Source organism: Nanorana parkeri, unplaced genomic scaffold (genome assembly GCF_000935625.1).
Source record: "Nanorana parkeri isolate BGI_ZX_2015 unplaced genomic scaffold, ASM93562v1 scaffold76, whole genome shotgun sequence".
In the NCBI taxonomy this organism is placed as follows: Eukaryota; Metazoa; Chordata; class Amphibia; order Anura; family Dicroglossidae; genus Nanorana; species Nanorana parkeri.
This window is the reverse complement of record NW_017306344.1, coordinates 2,160,264-2,181,877: the sequence shown is the minus strand read 5'-3', so window position 1 is coordinate 2,181,877 and position 21,614 is coordinate 2,160,264. Positions and strand designations below refer to the sequence as shown.

General features: G+C 39.7%; 1 protein-coding gene across 1 annotated transcript in view; it reads right to left on the bottom strand.

The window, feature by feature from the left end:
• Nucleotides 1-21,614, bottom strand: part of COL9A2 (collagen type IX alpha 2 chain) — a 66,608-nt gene that overhangs the window by 39,329 nt on the left and 5,665 nt on the right. Inside the window, exons 3-8 of the mRNA XM_018576758.1 lie at nt 11,878-11,910; nt 9,861-9,923; nt 3,364-3,417; nt 1,058-1,093; nt 952-975; nt 781-834 (exon numbers count right to left, since the gene is read on the bottom strand). Coding sequence (XP_018432260.1) covers nt 781-834; nt 952-975; nt 1,058-1,093; nt 3,364-3,417; nt 9,861-9,923; nt 11,878-11,910 — 264 coding nt within the window. The remainder of the gene's footprint in view (nt 1-780; nt 835-951; nt 976-1,057; nt 1,094-3,363; nt 3,418-9,860; nt 9,924-11,877; nt 11,911-21,614) is intronic.

Sequence of the window (21,614 nt, the reverse complement as noted above, 5' to 3'; positions counted from 1 at the left end):
ATTAGGTCATAAAAGCTTGCCTTGGGTTATATGTTTGCCAGCCAAACATTTTGCTACTGTATGATTAAAATGTTCTTCTGTTTTAGGAAAACCCAACCATAAAAACCTGAACTTGATTAGTTATTTGTAATTAGAGCAACTTTAAGGCTACATTTACACTAGTTGCGAATAGATGCGTTTATATGTGTTTTAATTTGTTTTCTAAATGCATATATATACATCTAATTATTTCCAATGGAGCTATTCACATGTTGCATTTAGATAGTGTTATCTGCAGTTAGATAGCTGTGTTTAGACAAAAATAGAAGCCAGGTGCGTCCATGTATTCATTTGAACTTCAAAATGCACCAGATGCGTTTATTTGCTGAAATCTTATTGGCTATTTAGTTACACTTTCAATAGACAAAGGACAAATTTATCTAAACACATATGTGTGTAAACAAAACGCAAGTGTGAATGAAGCCTAAGTTGTCTACCTCAGCCCAGGTCACTACAGTTAGGAGTAGACAGTTGAACAAGCAACTGGACTGGTGTTCTTAGAAAGTCCCTATACAAACCACTGTAAGAATGTTAAAACAAAACAGGTTATGATCAGCTCTGGAGAAAGTCTTCGATCCTTATCTATGGGGGTTACTTGTCTGGCTTATCCCTAGAAGAAGTCTGATGAGGCTTGGGCACGCACTGTATTGACACCAATGAGCACTGGTGATCTTTGAAGAGGTTATAGTTGTTATTATTATGGGGCTATCCAAGCATCATTGTCAACATAAAATATCCTACCTTTGCTCCTGTGACTCCAATTTCTCCAGGAAGTCCAACTTGGCCTGGGCTACCCTGCATTAAGATTGGGTATTTTAAACCTTGTTTTTATTTATCATGCATTTTATGAATTTATTAATAATAAATTAAATACAGCAGAATACAAAACACTTAAAACAATAAACCACTTACAGGAAGTCCAGCGACACCAGGACCCTATTAAGAGAAAGAAACAAATGTTTATAATTATGCTAACAAAGCAGACAAAAAATGGGTGATGTAAAGTAATCATACTCACTGGCTTTCCTGGAGGCCCTGGCAGTCCTGGTTGACCCTATAAAATAATAGTTCCAAGTATGTATTAACATAAAAAGAAGATGTGGTTTGTTTTCTAAACAGACATATTTATCACAGTAGATAAGGTGAAGATAATACTTAGGGCCAATTCACACATGCCACTGTGCTAAATGCACAGCGGCATATGTACAGATGCGCCAATCCCAGTGCATCAGACTGTGTACTTTTTTTTTTTTGGAGGAAATTTATTGAAATGTCACAATTGACATTTCATTTAGTTCAATGGGCACAGTGGGGTGCCATACTTTTTTTTCAGTGTACACCACTGTGTTCCCATCGCAATGTGGTGGTTTGAACTGAGCCCATCCGTGACAAGGTAAATTGCCTTGTCTTGCATTGGGGCTGCGCTGGAAACAACAGCCATCGCAGCTCCAATGCACGTGGTGTGCATTGGCCCTTAAAGTGTATGTAAAACAATATTGTTTTTTTAGTTTTGGATAATTACACCAGCAGCAGTAAATATCCTGTGGTTTTTGCATATTTTTTAAAATATATTTAGGTCTAAAAACTAAAATATACAAATATATTACTAGTCAGGTAAAAATGAAATGCATATTAATTTGCTGTATTTTGTTAGCCAGCTGGTTTAGCTTTCTGCTCTTTTTACACATTTTCTTCTATCTTTAGGATAGCCTATAATAAGCCACTTGTTCACAGACCACAATTGCACAAGGTGAAAGTTACATACATAAGCGAATAGTGGCTCAGTCAGACAAATCCTGCAGCAAGGCAGGCTTCTTCTGTGTGTCGTCTCTTTAGCCAAATTCTGTGTGCTATTTCTATTTTATTTTTTTGCTTGGGTAACGTCATCTAAAATTTTAATTAACTGTGGGGTTTATTCACAAAGCAGCCGAAGGATCTAGCCGTAGCTTCGGCCGATCCTTCGGCTAGCTTCGGCCCCAGGACCCCTTCAGTTCAGTAGAACCGAAGGGCTGCTGTACGGGCTATTCACAATAGCCCGTACAGCTCCCAAACTTAGCTGAGCGGCTCAGTCGAGCTGAAGGCATATGCCTCGGCTCGGCTGAGCCAAGTTGAAAGCCGAAGACAGCCGGCTTCTTGGAGAGTTTTCTTTTTTATTGACAGCAGCAGAACCACTGAAAAGAGAAAACAGTTGGGCGGAGCTAGCTGTCATTGCTAGCTCCGCACAATCGTTTTTTTTTCACAATTCTATTTTTTTTTCTACTTTTCTAACTATTTTTCTGTTCTGCTCAGTCCCTCTGAGGGACCGAGCAGAACAGCCGAGCCGAATGCCGCACAGCTGCATTCGGCTATTCACTCACTGCTGTTCGGCATCTATAAGAATAGACCGAACAACAGCGAGTAGCCTGCCGGAGGTTCGACCCGAAGCCACGTGAAGCCACCCGATGTACGGCTGATTTCAGCCGATATATACAGCTGAAATCAGCCGCACCAGCCTGAAGGGAATAGCCGAACAGTGTTCGGCTCCCTTCACTTCAGGTCGCTCTTTCACTCGGCTGCCTACGGCAGCTTAGTGAATAGACCCCTGTGTGTATTTAGTGTGTAATTAATTCACTGGTCTAGATGCACTAACAGGGCTATTCACAAAAGGGTGATGAGTTTGGAGAAGGCAGGAGAAGTGAGCAATCTAGGACAACAAAGCTGAACTGGAAAGTGAGCTGCATTGGATAATTTTTTCAAATCAGCTATTTTGGCCTAGATTGTTCACATCTCTTGCCTTCTCCAAACTCTTCACCCTTTTGTGAATAACCCTTTAAATAGCTTATCTCCGAAATGTATTTGCTTTCAATGCAGTACTACAAATCACCATATGCACTATACTGTATTACTAAATTATATCCTATGCTCATAAAAACAATACCAATCCCTAATCAATAAAGGCTTGATTGTATATCTAAAGGACAGGATTCTTTTCAGCTCCAAAACACTATGATGTACACTGGTGCTCACCCCTGTCACTTCTATGCGTTTCCTAATTGGATGTAGAAAAACATGACATTTTAATCAGTGATATGAAGCCCCACTCCCCTTCCTCATTTTTTTCACATATGGTGGGTACAGAAATCTGCCCTGTCATAACATACAGTATATACCTGATGGGCAAGTGTAGGAACTGGCACTATCGAAAGAAAATAGAAAATCCATTTTATACCTGTGCGCCAGTGTCAATTGAATAAGATGTATAACCTGATGTCAACAAGTGCGATAATACTGTACTAATAAGGAAAGAACAAATAGCACTTACAATATATATATAGTAACACTTACTTTGACACCTAGTCGTCCTGAAGGTCCTGGATCTCCCTTGGCTCCTATTAATCCCTGATGGAAGAGATGATAGTTCTTACATTTGCCATATTGTGACTGATTCTGCAATGTAATGTGACAAATCAGATATTACAAAATTTACAAGAAAGGTTTATTGCAACATAGTACATGATATTAACTAAAAACACAGCCAAGTATACCTGAAATGGTAAATGGTATATTTCATTTCATCTGAAGCTAATGTAACATTATTATCACACATGCCAGCTTTTATAACTGGCAGGTGCATTTTAAGTCTCTGCATGAATGGGTCCAGCACTAAAATAGCACCCCCAGCTCCAGACTTCTGGCTTTTAAAAGTATTTAAAGGGTAATAATTGGGGTAGAATTAGGAAGAGGACTGCCAGGCACAGAAATATTATTACATGTTGCTACTTTCTCAGGCATGGGGCAGTGGGCAGCACTAAAGCCAGTTCTCTCGTTAATCAGAAAAGCAGCCGAAGCACAGAAAATATTCTGGTGATGTCATTGCTTGCTAGTGAAAATTACAAAATGTATGGTCAGCCTAATAGCTTGTAACAAGTAAATAGTAGAGGTAGCTATGCAAGAAATACACTGTCATTCAATGACAGAACTCTCTTGACGAGACTGGTAAAGATAAGCCAGCATTGTGAAATTCAATGCTACCCTATGGTCTGTTGATTGCCTAATATGTGCTGAATGGTGTATATGCATTCTGAGTAATTAGCAAATCATTGAATATATGCTAAGTAATGACCAAATAAATACACCCCCTATGCCAAATGGTCAAATGGCTTTGGCCCACCACCATTATTTTTAGTTGGAGGAATGGGCAGGATTCATTACTATATGTAACTATTTAAATCTTTTCTGTCAATGCGAAATCTTTAGTTAAGACCCGCAAGGGAACTATGCCTAAAAGTGGTTTGTAACATTTCCAGATTTTGCCAGAACTGAAGATAATTGAAGTTGAATTTGTTCAGCGAGGTAAGCAATATTCCAGCACACTCCTGATTTCCTGTTATACAGAACAATACAAGGCTATTAAAGGACACAGCAAGCAGCCATCCAAAACTGGGAAGCAGAGAACAAAATAAAATTACTTTAACCCAGCTTGTGTAACTAAAGTTCATAAAATGTAATTACAGAAGATATTTTCAGCATCACTGTGTTCCCACATACAGTAGATTTGTGCGTCCTGTTTTCATTAAATCTTTTTTCTTTTGTGAGAGCTTACAATCTAATACTACGTGATTTATCAAACTCCAAATGCGTTTCAGCCCTGTATAACAAATACTATTAAGAAAAAAGGTCTTTGCTTATGCCAAAAGGTGTTTATTTTAAATATTTAGCATATATCTGGTGAGGGGAAAAATATGTCAGATTAAAAGCATTACCCTTAAAGGGATATTAAACCTTTGTTGGGCCTTTTTACTTTTTATGAAGAGAAAGCCCATACATTTTGCAGTTCTTCTTCATTAAATAGTTTTTCTAGAATGTCCTCCAGTTGTTCTCCAAACCACTCATCTCCCCCCTCTTGTTGCGGGTGTCTCCTTCCATGTCTGGGTGGGCTCCATAGACACACACAGCCTGCTGCAAGCCACACCCCTTCTCCCTCCACCACTCAGTCTGACTGACGGCAGAAGGAGCCTATGGCTCCTTTGCTCTCGGTACCCTACCCCACAACCAGGAAGTTTGGGGAACGGCGATATCTTCCCCAATCTGGCGGAGGTGACAAGCGACCAGAGGTAAGTATTTGGGGACAGGGTGACATTAAAAGGTGCTGAGTGTTTTTTACTGTAATGCAGAGAATGGGTTAAGGTAAAAAACACTTAGCCCTTAGTACTACTTAAGAGGTTGCTTGAGCAGTGGCAAAATTGATCTCCCTTCATGAATGATCACCAGTGTAAAGGGGTAATTTCCCACTGACATCAAACATCCCTTCTATACTAATTGCCCATAGTAGTGGGCTTTTTTCCACCACAACTTCCACCACTAATATAAAGAGGCATTTCCTGTGTTGAACATCAATGTATTAGGGCACTACTCCACTGATGACTTGTGTAAGTGGATACTACAATTTACACTCCGTGTCTTATCTGGGCATTAGCATAATTTGTTTCATTTTATGATTATTATTGTTGTACAGAGCAGGGGGTGTTCCAATATAATCTGCTCTGGGTGTCAAATACTTTAGGCATGCCAAGTTATTTATTTTCTTATTTTAAACTTTATACAACTTACTGATTATCCTAATGTACAGTGAACTTTAACTATGATAATTTTTAGAAAGAATTCTGATTTTTTTTAAGGGTTCCTCCAGGGTAAACGCTTTGAGAAAGGCTCAACTAGGCTCCGTTACTGGAGTCATTTTGCTTACACACATAGATTTACACAGGTGAGCATTTATACACATTGCTCGGTGCTTTTCACTATCCTGCAGCTTGCTTTTTATTTAGCACTAAAGTTTACAATCACAGTTACAAATTTTCCAATATGTACATAATTAAAACTTTAATGAGGTAGTTAGCATACATTTCTGTGTATAATTGAGCAAGCTGCACATATTGAAATTGAAAAGTTCCTGTCTGGCTCTTTGTGAATCTCTCCCACATTTTTAAAGCGTCACTATATTACCATGTATGCATTCTAGAGGCAGAAGAAGGTGGAGGCAAAGAAAAAGCAGGCCCTGTCTACACTTACAATAATAACCTAAGCTATTTAAAAGAAAATAGATAGTGTTTTGTATGCTTTTTTTATTTATTTATGCGAGCTGGAATGTTGGCTACTTTACAACACACACAAGGACCATGGGAAACAACAGTAACCACCCTCCAGAAGGAAAAACTGTGTTAGTATGAATTCAGAGATAATTTGTGGATCTACAGCTGAATGATGCATAAATAAGCAATTGTACCCGCCCCGTCCGTTCCGTCAGTCAGCGCTGGTGGATTGGAGCGGGAGGGGGGAATCCAGCCCGTGACAGAGATCCGTGACAGGATCGCTCACCTCCCGATCTACTGAGCCGACCTATGACAGTCTCATTGTCACAGGTCGGCTAGAACTATGAGGTGAGTGAAAAGCACTCACCTCATAGTTCTCCTTTAATAGTAATTATTGGTAATAGAGTGCTTGAATGCATTTTTAAGATTTCACTTCTGAGTTTAGTGTCACTTTAAACAGGACTCTATATCCACTAAAGACCTTACACCTGTGTCAGATCATAGTGGGGAAAGCCATGAACAGTCACCTCCAATGATCATTTAAAAATGCAATGAGCTATGTCGCAAAGGCCTTTCAGAGAAAACCAGTGCAAAAATATGTGGACCTTTACCCTCTTTCACTAAAAATCACATCAGAATACAGCTCTGCATGCTGATATGAAATCACCTTACATTATTTAGTTAAACAAAAATATTTTTATTTTACTGGTCCAGTTTGGCACAAATGATGTAATAAGGCCTAAGCATTGCATCCTGAGTAGGTTACATCAGCAGAGCATTGCTGGAAAATCTCATCTGAGATCTCAAGGAAAGGCATTTTCCTCCCCTGAGATGATGTGCATGGTCACATGCCCTAGTCTCATGCCCCAGAGTTCCAGGAAGAAAAGGGACATATATTAATCTGCCCTTAACAAAAATGACTACTGTGAGAAGAATTGGGAGGAAAATAAATATAAGGTATGTAAAGAATGAAAAGCCTGCAATTATTTCGAAGTATGTGTTTGTACAGTGTCATTACTAAACATTTCTGAAGGTGTCTTTGTTGTTATTTTGAAGATATGTTCCTCTTTAAGAAATTATCTGAGGTCAACCAAAGAAAGCAGTCAGGATGTATATGACTTTAGATGACAAAAGCAGTCATTTGCAACTTAAGTGTTCTTTGACACGTTTAATGTAAAGGGAGAAGTATTGTCCTGTATGCTGCACACATGTACTGGCACGAACCACAGAAAAAACTGCTCCTGCTGAAGAATTCTTTATTGCAGACATAAAAGGAACTAAAGGAATTCATCTTCCTATAATCATTGAGTGTAGTCAAATACCAAATGATATAGAGGAGATTCTTACACCAGAAGATGGATGTTGTGTATACTTTGTTAATTTGACTGGAATATGGAGTTGTGCTTTTTTAAAGATAACGTTACCCTTATCTTCAAAATAACAACATCGACCCTGGTAGTTCCGCCAGTGAAAGGCACCTTTAGAAATGTTTAGTAATGGCAATCTACAAATATATACTTCTAGATAAATGCCGGGTTTTTGTTCTTTACATACCTTGTGTTTCTTTTCTCCTCCATTCTTCTCACAGTGGCCATGTTTACTAAAGGCAGATAAATGCATCTCCCTTTACTTCCTGGGACTCTGGCACTGTGACTAGGACATGAGGCCATACACATCATCTCAGGGGAGGAAAATGCCTTGTCCCTGAGATCTTGTGAGATTACAGATGACATTTTTCAGCAATGCTCTGCTGCTCCCAGGATGCAACGCTTGGGCACTTTAAATCAGTCATGCCAAAGAGAACCAGGAAGTAGAAAACAAGAAATTGTAAGTAAAGTGAAAATATGTTTGTTTATATGTTTGTTTAACTAATGAATGTAAGATGATTTCATATCACCATTCAGAGCTGCATGGTGATATGATTTTTAGCCAAAGAGGGTAAAGGTCCACTTTAATTGTTTTTGTGCACTCTGTTTTGATAGAATATTAACCATCTGTGGTTAACCATAAGTGGTTAAAACAAGCTCACAGTTGCAGTAGCAGTCGTGAGCTGGGTATAATTTTCTTTAGCGAGCTCCCAGCTATCCAGTGAAATTGATCCAGAGAGCCAGCCAATCACTTTTACTGGGCTGTAAATATGCCTCCCCTACCCCCATGGTTCTTGGGCTCTCCCACTCCTGTGCTCTGTAATCACTGAACATGAAAGGCTGGTGCTCTTAGCATTCAGCAACTACAGAGTTGCACACAGAGTGCCAGCTGCAACCTTGGGCTAGTTATATCATCGATAAAAGTACAGAACTGTAACATCCTGCAGAAAATCACGATGAAAGCTCTATAGACTAGACTTGTGCGCCGTCAAAAAATTTGTTCTGTTTCGTTTCGGAATATCCGTTATTTCGTATTTCGTAATTCGTAACTGAACTCAATTCGGATTCGTACGAAATACGAATTTTCGTTAGTGGCGGTTATATTTCCGTAACGTTACGAACATTCGTTATGATGAAGTTAAAAAGCAAAATACCTTTGTTAATATTGGAGTGGTAGTTGTTTTTTTTATCCGAAATACGAATTCCGTTAACGGATTCCGTATCCGAATTTCGGATTTAAAAAAAAATACCATCAACTCCAATATAAATGTACTTTGCTTTTTAACTTCAATATAAAACGAATGTTCGTAACGGAACGAAAATACGTCAACGGAATTTCGTATTTCCTGCCTGTATTTGTAATGCAACTCTCAGCAGCAGAAGAGAACCTCTGATTGGTCAACCAAAACGAAATACGAATTCCGTTAACGGATTCCGTATTCCGAATTCCGTATTTCGGATTTTAAAAAAAACTACCATCAACTCCAATATAAATGTACTTTGCTTTTTACCTTCAATATAACGAATGTTCGTAACGGAACGAAAATACGTCAACGGAATTTCGTATTTCCTGCCTGCTGAGGAAGCTTATCGGAGTCATCTACACCAATCATAACGCAAAAACATCCTTTTCCTCACAAGCTGGAAGCACAGCTTCTTACATATGGACTTGTCAAGAAGTTCCTTCAACTAGCTAGAGAGACTATCTTACTTTCACCCATGAGGAACTATGCAAGCTTTGCCACCAGTGGAAAAGTGACCTGATGACTTGATGAACTGTTCCATGTTCCAAGATGTGTTAAGTTCAGCGCACCAAAGACTCATTTGAGACTTCATCCTTCTCTTTTGGACTGTATATATTTTTCGTGCTTTCTCTTTTCTTTGTATATAATTTTACTTTCTACTACATAGGAGCATAGAGACATATGAGAGTTGTTGTCTTCTAGCATTTAGAATGTTTTGGTTTTTTTGAAGAGCCTAAGTTAGGTGTGGAGATTGGGGGGAACTGCCTGAGTCCTCGAGGTCAGCTTCAAACAAACTTGTAGCACGCTTCAGCAGCCTTTCAACAAATTGCAAGTATTGCTGAAGCTTATTGAGGCCTGCTAGCAGCTTGTTTAAAGTGACATTAAGCACCCCTTTTAATACATTTTGGCTGCAGTTATAATAACTAATGCATTTTGCCCTAATATAATAATTTGCTAATGGCCATTGGGATATAGTGCTTTACATATAATCAACATGTAAAAAAGAAATATTTACTTCAGTCTGTATTTCTACCATGTTTTTTATAACAATGAGCTATCTTTGTATGGCAGCTGTTTGTAAATGCACTTGAACTATATATAATTAATATTGCTTTGGACGTCACCTAGCTTGATCTACTCACATCAATTCCAGATTCACCAGGAGGACCATCTGGTCCAGGAGGGCCTGGTTCTCCTTTTGCACCCTGAAAGAATAAGATAAGTATACAATTTTATGCATAGTATTTAAAACAAAATGCACTGTTTCAAAAACTTTTTTAAACTGTTTTACAAATTTAACCTTGCAGTGGGGCTACACTCGCAATGCAAAGATTCAGTGCTTGTTTTGCTCTAGGGGATGGAATAAAGCAGACATACTCACTTGATCCTCAAACCAAGTTGCTAGACTGATCCACACAGCCATTTATCTCCTGGGCTGCGGTGGTCTAAGGACAGTTGATGTCATCATGTCTAATGCAGGTCCATTGGCTTGTATTAGACATGAAGACATTCGGGGGCTTTATTCCATCCCCTAGAGAAATATAACAACCTAACCCTTGTCTTGTGAGGGTAGCCCTACAGCAAGGGAAAGTTTTTTAAATTGTCTTCTTTAAAATATGTTTCAGCTAAATTATTAAAGAGAATATATTGTGTTTTTTACATATTTTCTTTATTTTGGTCAGGACTACATTTTTTTTTTTTTATCGATAGCTTGTTTTTTTTACTTAGTCAAGTATATGTGAAATGCTGCTTATGAATATTATGTATTCTTATATTCAGCCAGCAGATAGAGCTTTAAACTAATTTTTCCATGTTTTCAGGCTCACATTTTGTAAATGTCTGTTTCCACAGCTTAGCAGTACAAATCACAATTTGTACACACAAGCGAATGAATCAGAACAGTGAGTCAACTCAATCCCCTCTCCCCCTCCATCCTTACAGACCTATCTGAGATTTTAGTCAGACAGAGAAAGCCTGAAGGCAAGTGGCATTTATTTGCTGTGCAACCTCTTTAGAAAAGTTCCAAAAGTGCTCTGGGAATCCTTAGTTATGACATTAATATATATCTATATATGTAGATATATATATATTAGTGGTGCACCAAAATAGAAATTTTAAAACCGAAACGAAAACAAAACAAAAAAAATTGTCAGACCGAAAATGTTTTTATTTTAATTTGTTCAAATGTTTTAAATATTTTATGTTTATTTATTTTTTATTTATTAACTCATTTTTTATTTAAATATTTTTATTTTTTACTTTACTTTTAGGGGCTTTGGGGAAATATTGGGGGTCTAAAACAAACCCCTGATATTTCCCTTTTAAAATAGAAAAAGAGAATGAGGACACCTGCAGCCCCTGTTATCAATGAACAGGAATCCTCTATGAGTGTTCCTGTTCATTGATAACTTGAGAATATAGTATATTTACTATAACCACAATCATGAATGAACAAGAGGTGATGTAGATCACTCCCATTCATTCATAATTGAGGATATAGTAAACATACCATGTCCTCAATTATGTACAAACACTCAGCAATCACTGATCGCTGAGTGTTTGCTCTAGCTCTCCTCTCTGACACGCTGTCACAGGAGGCTGAGCGAGCTGTGTGCGAGGAGAACTCAGGCTCTTGTGGCAGCGCGGGCTGTCTCCGCCCCCACACCACTCTGCCGGACTGTGATAGGAGGCTGAGCGGTGTGGGAGGAGAGACACCAGCCTCTCACAGCGCTCTCCTCCCGCAGCGCTCGGCCGGCTGTCACTTTCTCTCCTCCCCGCTGGGACACAGCGCAGCAACCAGCGGGGAGGAAAGAAACCTGGGACGCACCGATGTATCAGCAGGAAACGGCACTTTCTGCATTTAGCCAAAAGTGCCATTTTTGGCCGATATTTTTTGGCGGTCGATATATCGATGCATCCCTTATATATTGTGTATATGTATATATATATCATAAGTTGAACAGTCAATACATGTAAACATTTGTTTTTGAACAAAACATTTTGTGTTTGAATTCTTATGTAGACTGTCTGTTAAACAAATGATTAAGCAATAAAAAATGAAATAATTCCCAAGTATGACAAAAAAAAATTGTGGACAGGATTTAATGAATGGTTTTCCTTTCTGTGTAGTTAGGGATTAGACCCTTAATTAGTACTCACCGCAGGACCAATTCCTGGAGGCCCTCTATCACCCTGCAAAAACAGAAACAGAGTTCAATTAGCAAACAATCTACTAATTCATCCTGATAGTTCTCACAGTAGAAAAAAAACATCATTTAGCCAAGAGTGAATGAAAACTTTCTGTTGAATTAAAACCAAAATGTGGCAAATTATAACAGTGATTTCAAAACTTAAATTTGTGCAAAAAAATGTATTTGCATTTTGTAATGACTGATGTTAAGATTATTTCCCCAAAAGGGTTATTTTAGTCTATCAAAGCAATATTTTCAAAGTAAAAGCATTTTTATTTTTAAACAGCTGTTGTAAATTAATTTCAATATTAAAAAGATCTGTCAATTTGATGCTACAGTGTAGGGTTGGTTTACCTTTGGGATTACCAGTTTGTTAAATCTGAACACCATTTGGATGAATAATTTCTAGTTATATTCCATGTTTGTGTATCCACACACCATGTGTCAGATTGGTAGCATGGATGTATAAACAAGACCTATAAAGTAAACAATATAACCTATGACTCTAAAATTAAAGGAAATACATTAAAAAGTCATCTAAATCTCATTAGCTGATAAGGAGGAACCATCTGTGCAATCAAGTCATACATTTCTGCCCTACGTAATTTAATTATTACAATGTAGGGTGACTTAAAAACCAAAAAGATGCTGTAGTCAAGAAAAGTGTTTATGGTAGTTAGCTGTATCAGCATTTTTTTGTGTAGCAAGTTTAAATTTATAGTTATCATTATGATGCTAAACTCCAATAAATGCCATATTTGATACAGTTTTGACAGACAAATAAGGGATAGCAGCTTTTCACTTTGCAAGCACAAGAAGTTGAAACACAAGTATTCCTGATGTGCCATCAACCAGTGGGCACCATCAGGCTCCATGATGTGATTCCATTGTACACAACCTCACTCAGTGGCTGAGTTTGAGTAGCTGCTGATGGGATGATTTTGAGATAAACCTGTCACAAGTCTAGGCAGTCCTACTGAGCACATAACGTTATTAGTGTAAGAAAATGTTCCCTTTTTTCTTCGGGACGCAGAAGCGATCTGGCGACAGGTAAGTCGCCAGGATCGCTTCTGTTGTAAAGCCGACAGTCGGCTCTACAAGTTTAAACAGAGTCCCCGGCGGCAAAAGTCACCGGGAGTCTGTTTAAACAGCCCCGATGCTGGCGACGTACACTGTACGTCGTCAGTCACGAAGGGGTTAACACATAAAAGCAAATAAAATGTGTTAAAAATAACATGTTTTGCCTGCACACATCACTGTGTGCAATAACATATTGTACACAGGCAGTCCTCGGGTTACAAACAAGATAGGGACTTTAGGTTTGTTCTTAAGTTGAATTTGTATATAATTTGGAAATGGTACATTTTTTAAGTGTAACACCAGACAAAAACAAAATTGGGGGTTTTGGATAACCCCCTGTAACGTTTGTTTTGCTGCGTGTGCCCCTGTTCAGATTTCACCTCACTTTCTGGGGTTGTCGTGCAAACAAGGATTGGTGATAAAGCTTCAGTGGAGACACCTTTTTCCCATGATAACTCTCACAGGAGTGAATTTCCCTTCCTATGGGTAGATTTCCTCACTTTCTGTTGTCTCAAGGACAGGAAGTGAGAATACATCTTTCTAATGAGGATACAGACAGCAGTAGAAAACTCACAATGACCAGGAAAAGGAGGCGGGCACGTCCAACAAGAGCCAACTTCCCGTAATGTACATACAGTACTAAGGACCAGACCCAAAAAGGCGGCCACTCTTCGTCAGCACGAGCGTGATAGTATTACAATTACCCCTGCTGTACAGTAATAGCCTCCGTTTGTAAGTATGAGTCGTATGTAAGTCGGATGTTTGTAACTCGGGGACTGTCTGTAATATCTATTATGATGAGCGATGTGAAGGTGTGGATAGGTCACTGACACATATTGCTTCTTGCAGTTCATCTTGAACTGAACCAGTGCTTTTCCAATGCAGGATGAAGGACCAAGGAATGGGTCTACCTAATTTATGCTACTCCAACAGCATATGCTTACCTTCCTTTTGCTCCCCCGCTGCTCTGTTCACCCACAGGGATAAAGGAAATCGTTGTGTTAGCAATAAGTCCCTGAAGCTGTAACTTACATAAGGCTATGGACTCCGCATGCGATAGCTCTGATTGGTTAAGCGCTGTTCAATGGGGTAAGCCACATGCTCTGGGTATTTCCTTTGGCACACATACATTGATGCATACATTTGTGCATGTAGGTTATAAGGATGAAGCGTGCTATAAGCGCATCTTGATGCATTTCCATAACAACGCATATTGACAGGGCGGTCCCTATAATATGGCAGCCTGAGCCTGTTGCCGCAGACAGCATCTCTTTGAGTCACGTGAAGGGGTGGCAGGCATAGCGGCATGTCGTGTGCCTGCCACCCACTTTCCGGCCAGAGGATCCCAGGTTGCTAAGAGCCGGGCGGGGAGATGTTTAAAGGGAATACAAATCACCCCACCCAGCTATTAGTAACATGGGATGCTCTGGCTGGCATCCCGCTTAGCTCCTGGCACCCGGTGACGTCACTGAACAGGAGCTGGGTGGGACTCCGTTAGTGTGTACAGGTACCCTCAGGTGGCAAAAAAATCTAGGGACACCTCTGTGTGTTGAAATTGTACTTTCCATTGATTTTAATAGAAAACACATATGCCAAAATTATATAAGTGTGCATGGGAGACAAACAATGGGGAACTGAGATAAAGGGGGTGATTTACTAACCTAAACACACGCACTCACCAGGTGCGTGTGATTTTCACACAGCAAAACGTATTTATCAACCACAAAGTCTCTAAAAGCATATTTCCACTAATGTCATATATGGAAAAATCATGCACATGATCCATATATAATGCTGCTTCACAGTTTAGACAAAAATGGTTAGCTCATTCATTTACATTCCTGCATTCATCAACGCAAGCAACACAATGTAGAGCTAATTTACACAACATCACCTTGCAATTCATGCTTGGCTTTGCACAACACACCTGCTGGGTGTGTACACACTACAAAGGTGTTTAGATTCCACTCATAGATCATGCTGGGAGGGAACACACTACAGAGGTGTATACATGTTCATGGTGTGTTTATAAGGTTAGTAAATCAACCCCAAAGTGTTGCTGATTTTCAAAGAAAAACCATTTGCATGCAATTGATCAATCAGGCACAAACTGGGAAACAATCACACACCATACAATTATATATGCAATTGCTTACTTTCAAGGATTGAATGCATTGGACCTTTATCTCACGAAAAAAAATTAATTACCACTGATGTGTAAGTAACACATTTTGGATACAGCTCTAAAAGATATCATCAAGTCATATTAGCATGTGCAATTTTTCTATCAAGTTAAATTGGCATGCTGTGTAATTATAACTCTCATATTGCGTTTTAGAGCAGGATTGCACAAAACATTTTCAAAAGCTGTGTTCCCACCTCTGAAGTGCCTCAAACTCCTTGCTGAGTTCTGATCTAAATTATAGCACAGTTTCATGTTCACAGTGAATCAATATCATATTTGAACATCAAGATCTGGATTAGTGGGAATATTCAGTAGCAGCAATTATGGCAGAATTTGAAACAGTATTTTCTTGTTTAGCGGTATTGTGTGCCTACTATTTTTTAAAATATTCTAAGATATGTTCCTTGGATGCCATGCATGGCCACCTCTCTGGTTTTTATGTGGTATGTGGGGTTGCCACCTGTCCAGGATTCACCCGGACAGTTCGGGTTTTGAATGCTGTGTTCGGGTTTCATGGCACCTGGAACCCGGACACAAGATGTCAGGCAGACAGGGGCAACCAAAATTAAGATAGGGGCTACTGGCCCACCACTGTAAATAGTCTTAACTGTGTTATTTACATATTAATGGGTGGTGCCCATTACATATGAATAAGCCACGACTCATTCTCCCAAAAAAATATGTCCGCATGTCGCTAGAGTGTTCGGGTTTCGCTTGAAGAAAAGGTTGCAACCCTAGTGGTATGAGTGGTACAGACAATGATTATTGATGGCAAAGTAGAAATAGACAGGAAACTAGCATTTTCAGCAATGGCTATCTGTGTGTCTCTGGCTTTATTATTTTGATTCACTGATCCATATCATAAACACAGCAAGTTAAAGTGATATTAAAGTCAGAATGTTTGTAGCTATTTCAAATCTTGATTAAATCACTTACAATGGGTGCTGCTCCTTAATGTTTAAACGTTTAACCCCTTCGTGACTGACGACGTACAGTGTACATCGCCAGCATCGGGGCTGTTTAAACAGACTCCCGGCGACTTTTGCCACCGGGAGTCTGTTTAAACTTGTAGAGCCGACTGTCGGCTTTACAACAGAAGCGATTCTGGCGACTTACCTATCGCCAGATCGCTTCTTTGTCCCGAAGAAGGGGTATAGGGTCTTGGCATTCAGAAAATATATAATGTGTGGGGGTTTTAAGTAATTTTCAGGCCTAAAATGTGGAATATAACATGGGTGCAAAAAATGAAAAAAGGCCTCAGTCATGAAGGGGTTAATTTGCTGCACAATCAGCTGGTTCCCTGAGCACTAGACCTGATATCCTGTTTTAGGGTGACTCCTTCTTTTGCAAGGCTCCTATGGAGCCACCCCTGTGTGCGCTAGTAAGTTGTATGTTCTCCTACAAATGCACAGGCAAGGCAAACCACTCCCTTGCGCCTTTCTCTTCTTTTCTACAAGCCAGTAGATGGATGGCTGTACTGGAGAGGAAGTTCAGGAAGCAAACCTGAAGAGTTGGAGCTAGCAATATGCAAACATGATGAAAGTAAGTGCATAAGAAGTTATTCAAAGAAATACCTTGCTGTGCAATGTATGGTTGTTTGATCTGGATTTCTTACTGAAAACAAATTTGAGAGTTTAATGCTACTTTAATTTACAGTGAAGTCAGTTCTGATATGCATTCTCAATTCTCCTCAGTGTCTCAAAAATAAATAAAGTAGATGGATTTGCATGACAACCAGGCAGCTAAATTGTACATAGTTTTCTCAGCACAGGTTTTCAATCAAGGCATCAGAGCTTAATTCCCAGCTCCACTCTACACATCTACTGGTTGTTTTACTTAAACACTGGATCTAATTTACTTATACAACAATTTCAAACATCAAATTAAAAGGCTCCAGCAAATACTGCAGCAGTAGTAAAAGTTAATTCAATATACTCCCAGTTCTCTGTAATCCAGTGTGCAGCCAAGAACCACAGAGCACCTCACAGTGTCCATAGAAGTGTACTTCCTGAAACCTGCGCTGTATAATCTCTCCTTGCTTTTGTATCACCAGTCCCAAGCAGAGGTTCTTAAACTCAGTCTAGCCAGTTACCAGATGCTATGGACATATGAAACACAGCAATGCGCAGGTAGGCAGTCTTCCTTCTGTGCATCTCAATTTTCATTTTTGACAGGAGTGTCAAAAACGAAGCTTCTTCATATGATTGGGTGTTTATGGATAAAAGAGATTCACATCTCACATTAGCATTTTAGTAAATCAGGCCTTTGACTAACTAATTTCATTTAACTTTACACCTTAGTAAGTTGAGCATGTAGTGAATGTGTTCCTATTTATTCTGTGGGGGTCTATTATTATACATTTATTTAGCTCTGACATAACACAGTGCTGTACAGAGAACACTGAGCCAGTCACATCAGTTTCTGTACAGAGGAGCTTACACTCTAATGCAAAATGGCACCAGCTACAGGGGGACTACAAATCCCAGCAGTACATTATACAGCAATGCAGAACATTAAATGAATTGGACTCTGGACTTAGTAACGCAATGGACTCTGGACTTAGTAACGCACGGGACTCTGGACTTAGTAACGCGCTGGACTCTGGACTTAGTAACGCGCTGGACTCTGGACTTAGTAACGCACTGGACTCTGGACTTAGTAACGCACTGGACTCTGGACTTAGTAACGCACTGGACTCTGGACTTAGTAACGCACTGGACTCTGGACTTAGTAATGCACTGGTCTAAGGACTTAGTAACACCCTGGTCTCAGGACTTAGTAACACCCTGGTCTCAGGACTTAGTAACACCCTGGTCTCAGGACTTTGTAACGCTCTGGTCTCCAGACTTAGTAACGTACTGGACTCTGAACTTAGCAACGCACTGGACTCTGAACTTAGTAACGCATTGGACTCTGAACTTAGTAACGCACTGGACTCTGAACTTAGTAACGCACTGAACTAGGGACTTAGTAACACACTGGAAACTGGACCGGCGCTGCTGGGTATTGGCCTCTCGCTGCCAGACCACCACTGCTGGGGCCCGGCCTCCTCCACCTCCTCCGCTGTCAGTGGGATGGGGGGCCTGGGCCCCTCAGGCTGCCCGGGCCCTTTATATGGGTATTGGCCTACCCCCTGATGGTGGCCCGGGGGGGCACACACATATATGCCAACTGTCCCAAATTTTCCAGGACAGTCCCACCTGTTGGTCCTCTGTTCTGATTATGCGGTGTCACATGATCAAGGCATTACCCTTATGGCCGTGAGTGGATGGTTCCCACACATTTAGGGGTGGGGTTGCCCAGAAAGCAAGCATAGTCTAGGTGGGAGTGCCCAGAAGAGGGACGTGGTGCGTGGGGCATGGGCAGGACAGTTTCCCGGAGACTAAGACTAATATGTTGGTAAGCATGTAAAGTACTTAAACAAAGAAAATAATGCCTTTCAATGCTGATTATGGAAAAAAACAGGATCAGCACTGTGGAAAGCACATAGATATTGCTTTTTAGAATGAATTTAAAGCAAAGTATTCACTTATAATATGGTATAACTCATTTTGCTTGCATTTCTAAGCGTCAACAACTTTGAAAACATTTTAGGTATCATGAGAAAAACGAAAAGCAATGTCAGGTGAATTTGAATAGCACAACACTGCATATATTAAGTTGTAAACTAAGACAGAAAATTATTTAAAAAGGAGAATCATCTAACTCCTGAAATCTGTTATTAGTTTGTTCATTTTGTTTTTGTGTACATGCAGTTTAACCTCTGTTTAGTTGTAAAGTATGGGGGTAGTGACAGGTGTAATGATACATTGTATATAGTATGGGGTAGTGACGGGTGTGATCATACATTGTATATAGTATGGGGTTAGTGAAAGGTGTAATGATACATTGTATATAGTATGGGGTAGTGACGGGTGTGATCATACATTGTATATAGTATGGGGGGTAGTGACGGGTGTAATGATACATTGTATATAGTATGGGGTTAGTGAAAGGTGTAATGATACATTGTATACAGTATGGGGGTAGTGACAGGTGTGAGGATACATTGTATATAGTATGGGGGTAGTGACAGGTGTAATGATACATGGTATATAGTATAGGGGTAGTGACAGGTGTGATGATACATTATATATAGTATGGGGGCAGTGACAGGTGTAATGATACATTATATATAGTATGGAGGTAGTGACAGGTCTAATTATATATTGTATATATTTTCACCTGATTGTTAGACCGGTCCTTTCAGCCTCCTCCGCTCCAGTGGTATAAGGTCCTATCACGTCCAGTCACAGTCTATTGGACGTGAGGATGCCAAGGGACATTCCATCACTGGAGCATAGAAGGAGACAGTTTGGGGGGACCAGTCTAGCAACCAGCCAACATCAAGATTCAGGTGAGTATATCTCTGTTATTTTTGTCCCTAGTGCGGGGGTTGCCCCATTGCACGGGTTAAGAATATTTATGCCTGAAGTTCTTCTTTAAGCAACTTGGAGAAAGAAAGGCACAGGATTGTTAAATTACCAAATAATAGACAGTAATACAATTACGGTATGCATTATATCTTTGTGAATTGACACTCTTGAGTGTGTAGATGAGTGTTTGACAATTTTAGGCACGAAGCCTAGCGATCTGAGCCATCTGGAGGCAATTTTTTTTCCAACACATTTTTGTTACATTGTAATTGTATTTTGCAGCAACATCTTGTTCCAGCCAAGCAGCTCTTATGTATGGATCTCATAAGAAATCTGAGCACTTTATCTGTATTTCTAGTACTGGAGCTATTTAAGCTGAGGGAAGATCAAGCTTCAGTATGATTTCACTGTAACAAAACTTTTCTTTTACTTTTCTTTTCTGCTTTTGTTCAGCACTATCTTAGACTAAATACAAAGGTACCAAATAGTTAATATTGTGCCACATATGGGTAATTATCCATGTGTTGGTAATCACAGAAAATGTAGGTCTGTGCTTTGGGACAATAGAGATTATGTTAGTGATTTTGTTTAATGCAGCTTATTACTTTATTTCCCTCAGCAATTAAATCTAAATGATTTTGATTCTATTTTGGAAGCATTGTTTATTTGTTTTGCTCAAGGGTAGGAGTCACAATGAAAAAAAGGTACGCTTAGGTGATGAAGTGCCCTCAGGGTGTCAAAATAACAGGTTTACTTTTCTGTATAGACCCTTAAACTCTGTCTAAAGTCAACTTAACCCCCTTTATGTATCCTGGTGACCATTGGGAATGAAAGTAGGGGAAATAAAAAAACCTTGAGTTGTCACTAAAAAACAGTAGAGGGTAAATCTGTCAACAGGGACAGGTGTTCCAGTTACAACTGTATAAGAGGGGTGTTACCTCAAGTAATTTTTCCCAGTGGACCATGAATGGGAAAAAAGGCAGGGATTATTACTATACTCTACACTCTCCAAAACCAAGAAATATGCCTAAGAGAATTGACTTACCTTACACATGCTCTCCTAATCTATGACTGGAGATTGGGCCAGGATGTCCAGTTATGAAGGAACACATAATACATGTCCTGCCTTTCAAAATGCAGGATGTCTGAGCAGACAAATGCAGGCTCAATCACTACTACATGGGAGTGGGGTGGGTGCACACAGCCTGAGTAAGATTCAGCTAAGGGAAAATTGGCCACACAGTCCTGGTGACCAGTGTGTGACTTGCCACTGTCAGAAAACAATAGCTCAACCGGTGGCTAGTTGTTAGTATGGATGGGGCAGGACTGCATGAGAAACAATGATCAGTGTATGGCCAGTCTTACATAAGACTGTGAGGTATTCTGTCATTAGACTGTAGTGGGGGGGGTATGAGTGGAAGTAAATCCTCCTAAAGGCCCTTACAGCAAGGTGAACTTGCTGCCCAGTTGGTTTCCCTCAACCATAATTTATCAAAAATAAAAAATCATTGAGATGTGATACTGTTACAGACTTGCCTAGAGTAGCAAGCCACTCTTTCTCCCCACTGTGTCTTCCAGTGCACATGCTTCTCTGCCCTCACTTTGTCCTCACTACCCGCTCTCCCCTCTGTGGAGTTCAGAGAAACTGAGCTCTTTGGCCGGGAGCAAGGGGTGCAGAATGGGGCAGTTTTGTACGTTTTTGACCACACCGGGGTGTTTATATGTCTGGGGAAATGTTATACTGCTTGCTAGCAGTGAATTAAGGTACAGAAGCACTGAGCATTTCATACCACTTTAAACCTTATATGAGTGTTAAGTTTACATGTATGGGTTAGATTTACTGAGTCATGTTCTTGGTTAGATTTAGGTTAAAGGCACATTCCATCTTTTAGAAGAAATTACTAAATGCACCCAAATAAAAAATAAAAAAAATTGTAAATGGATCTGTAAATGGATGAGGAGGATGACATGCCACATTCTAAAAAAAGTACAGCAGCCAGCAGGGAGAAGAACCCAGAGATTCAG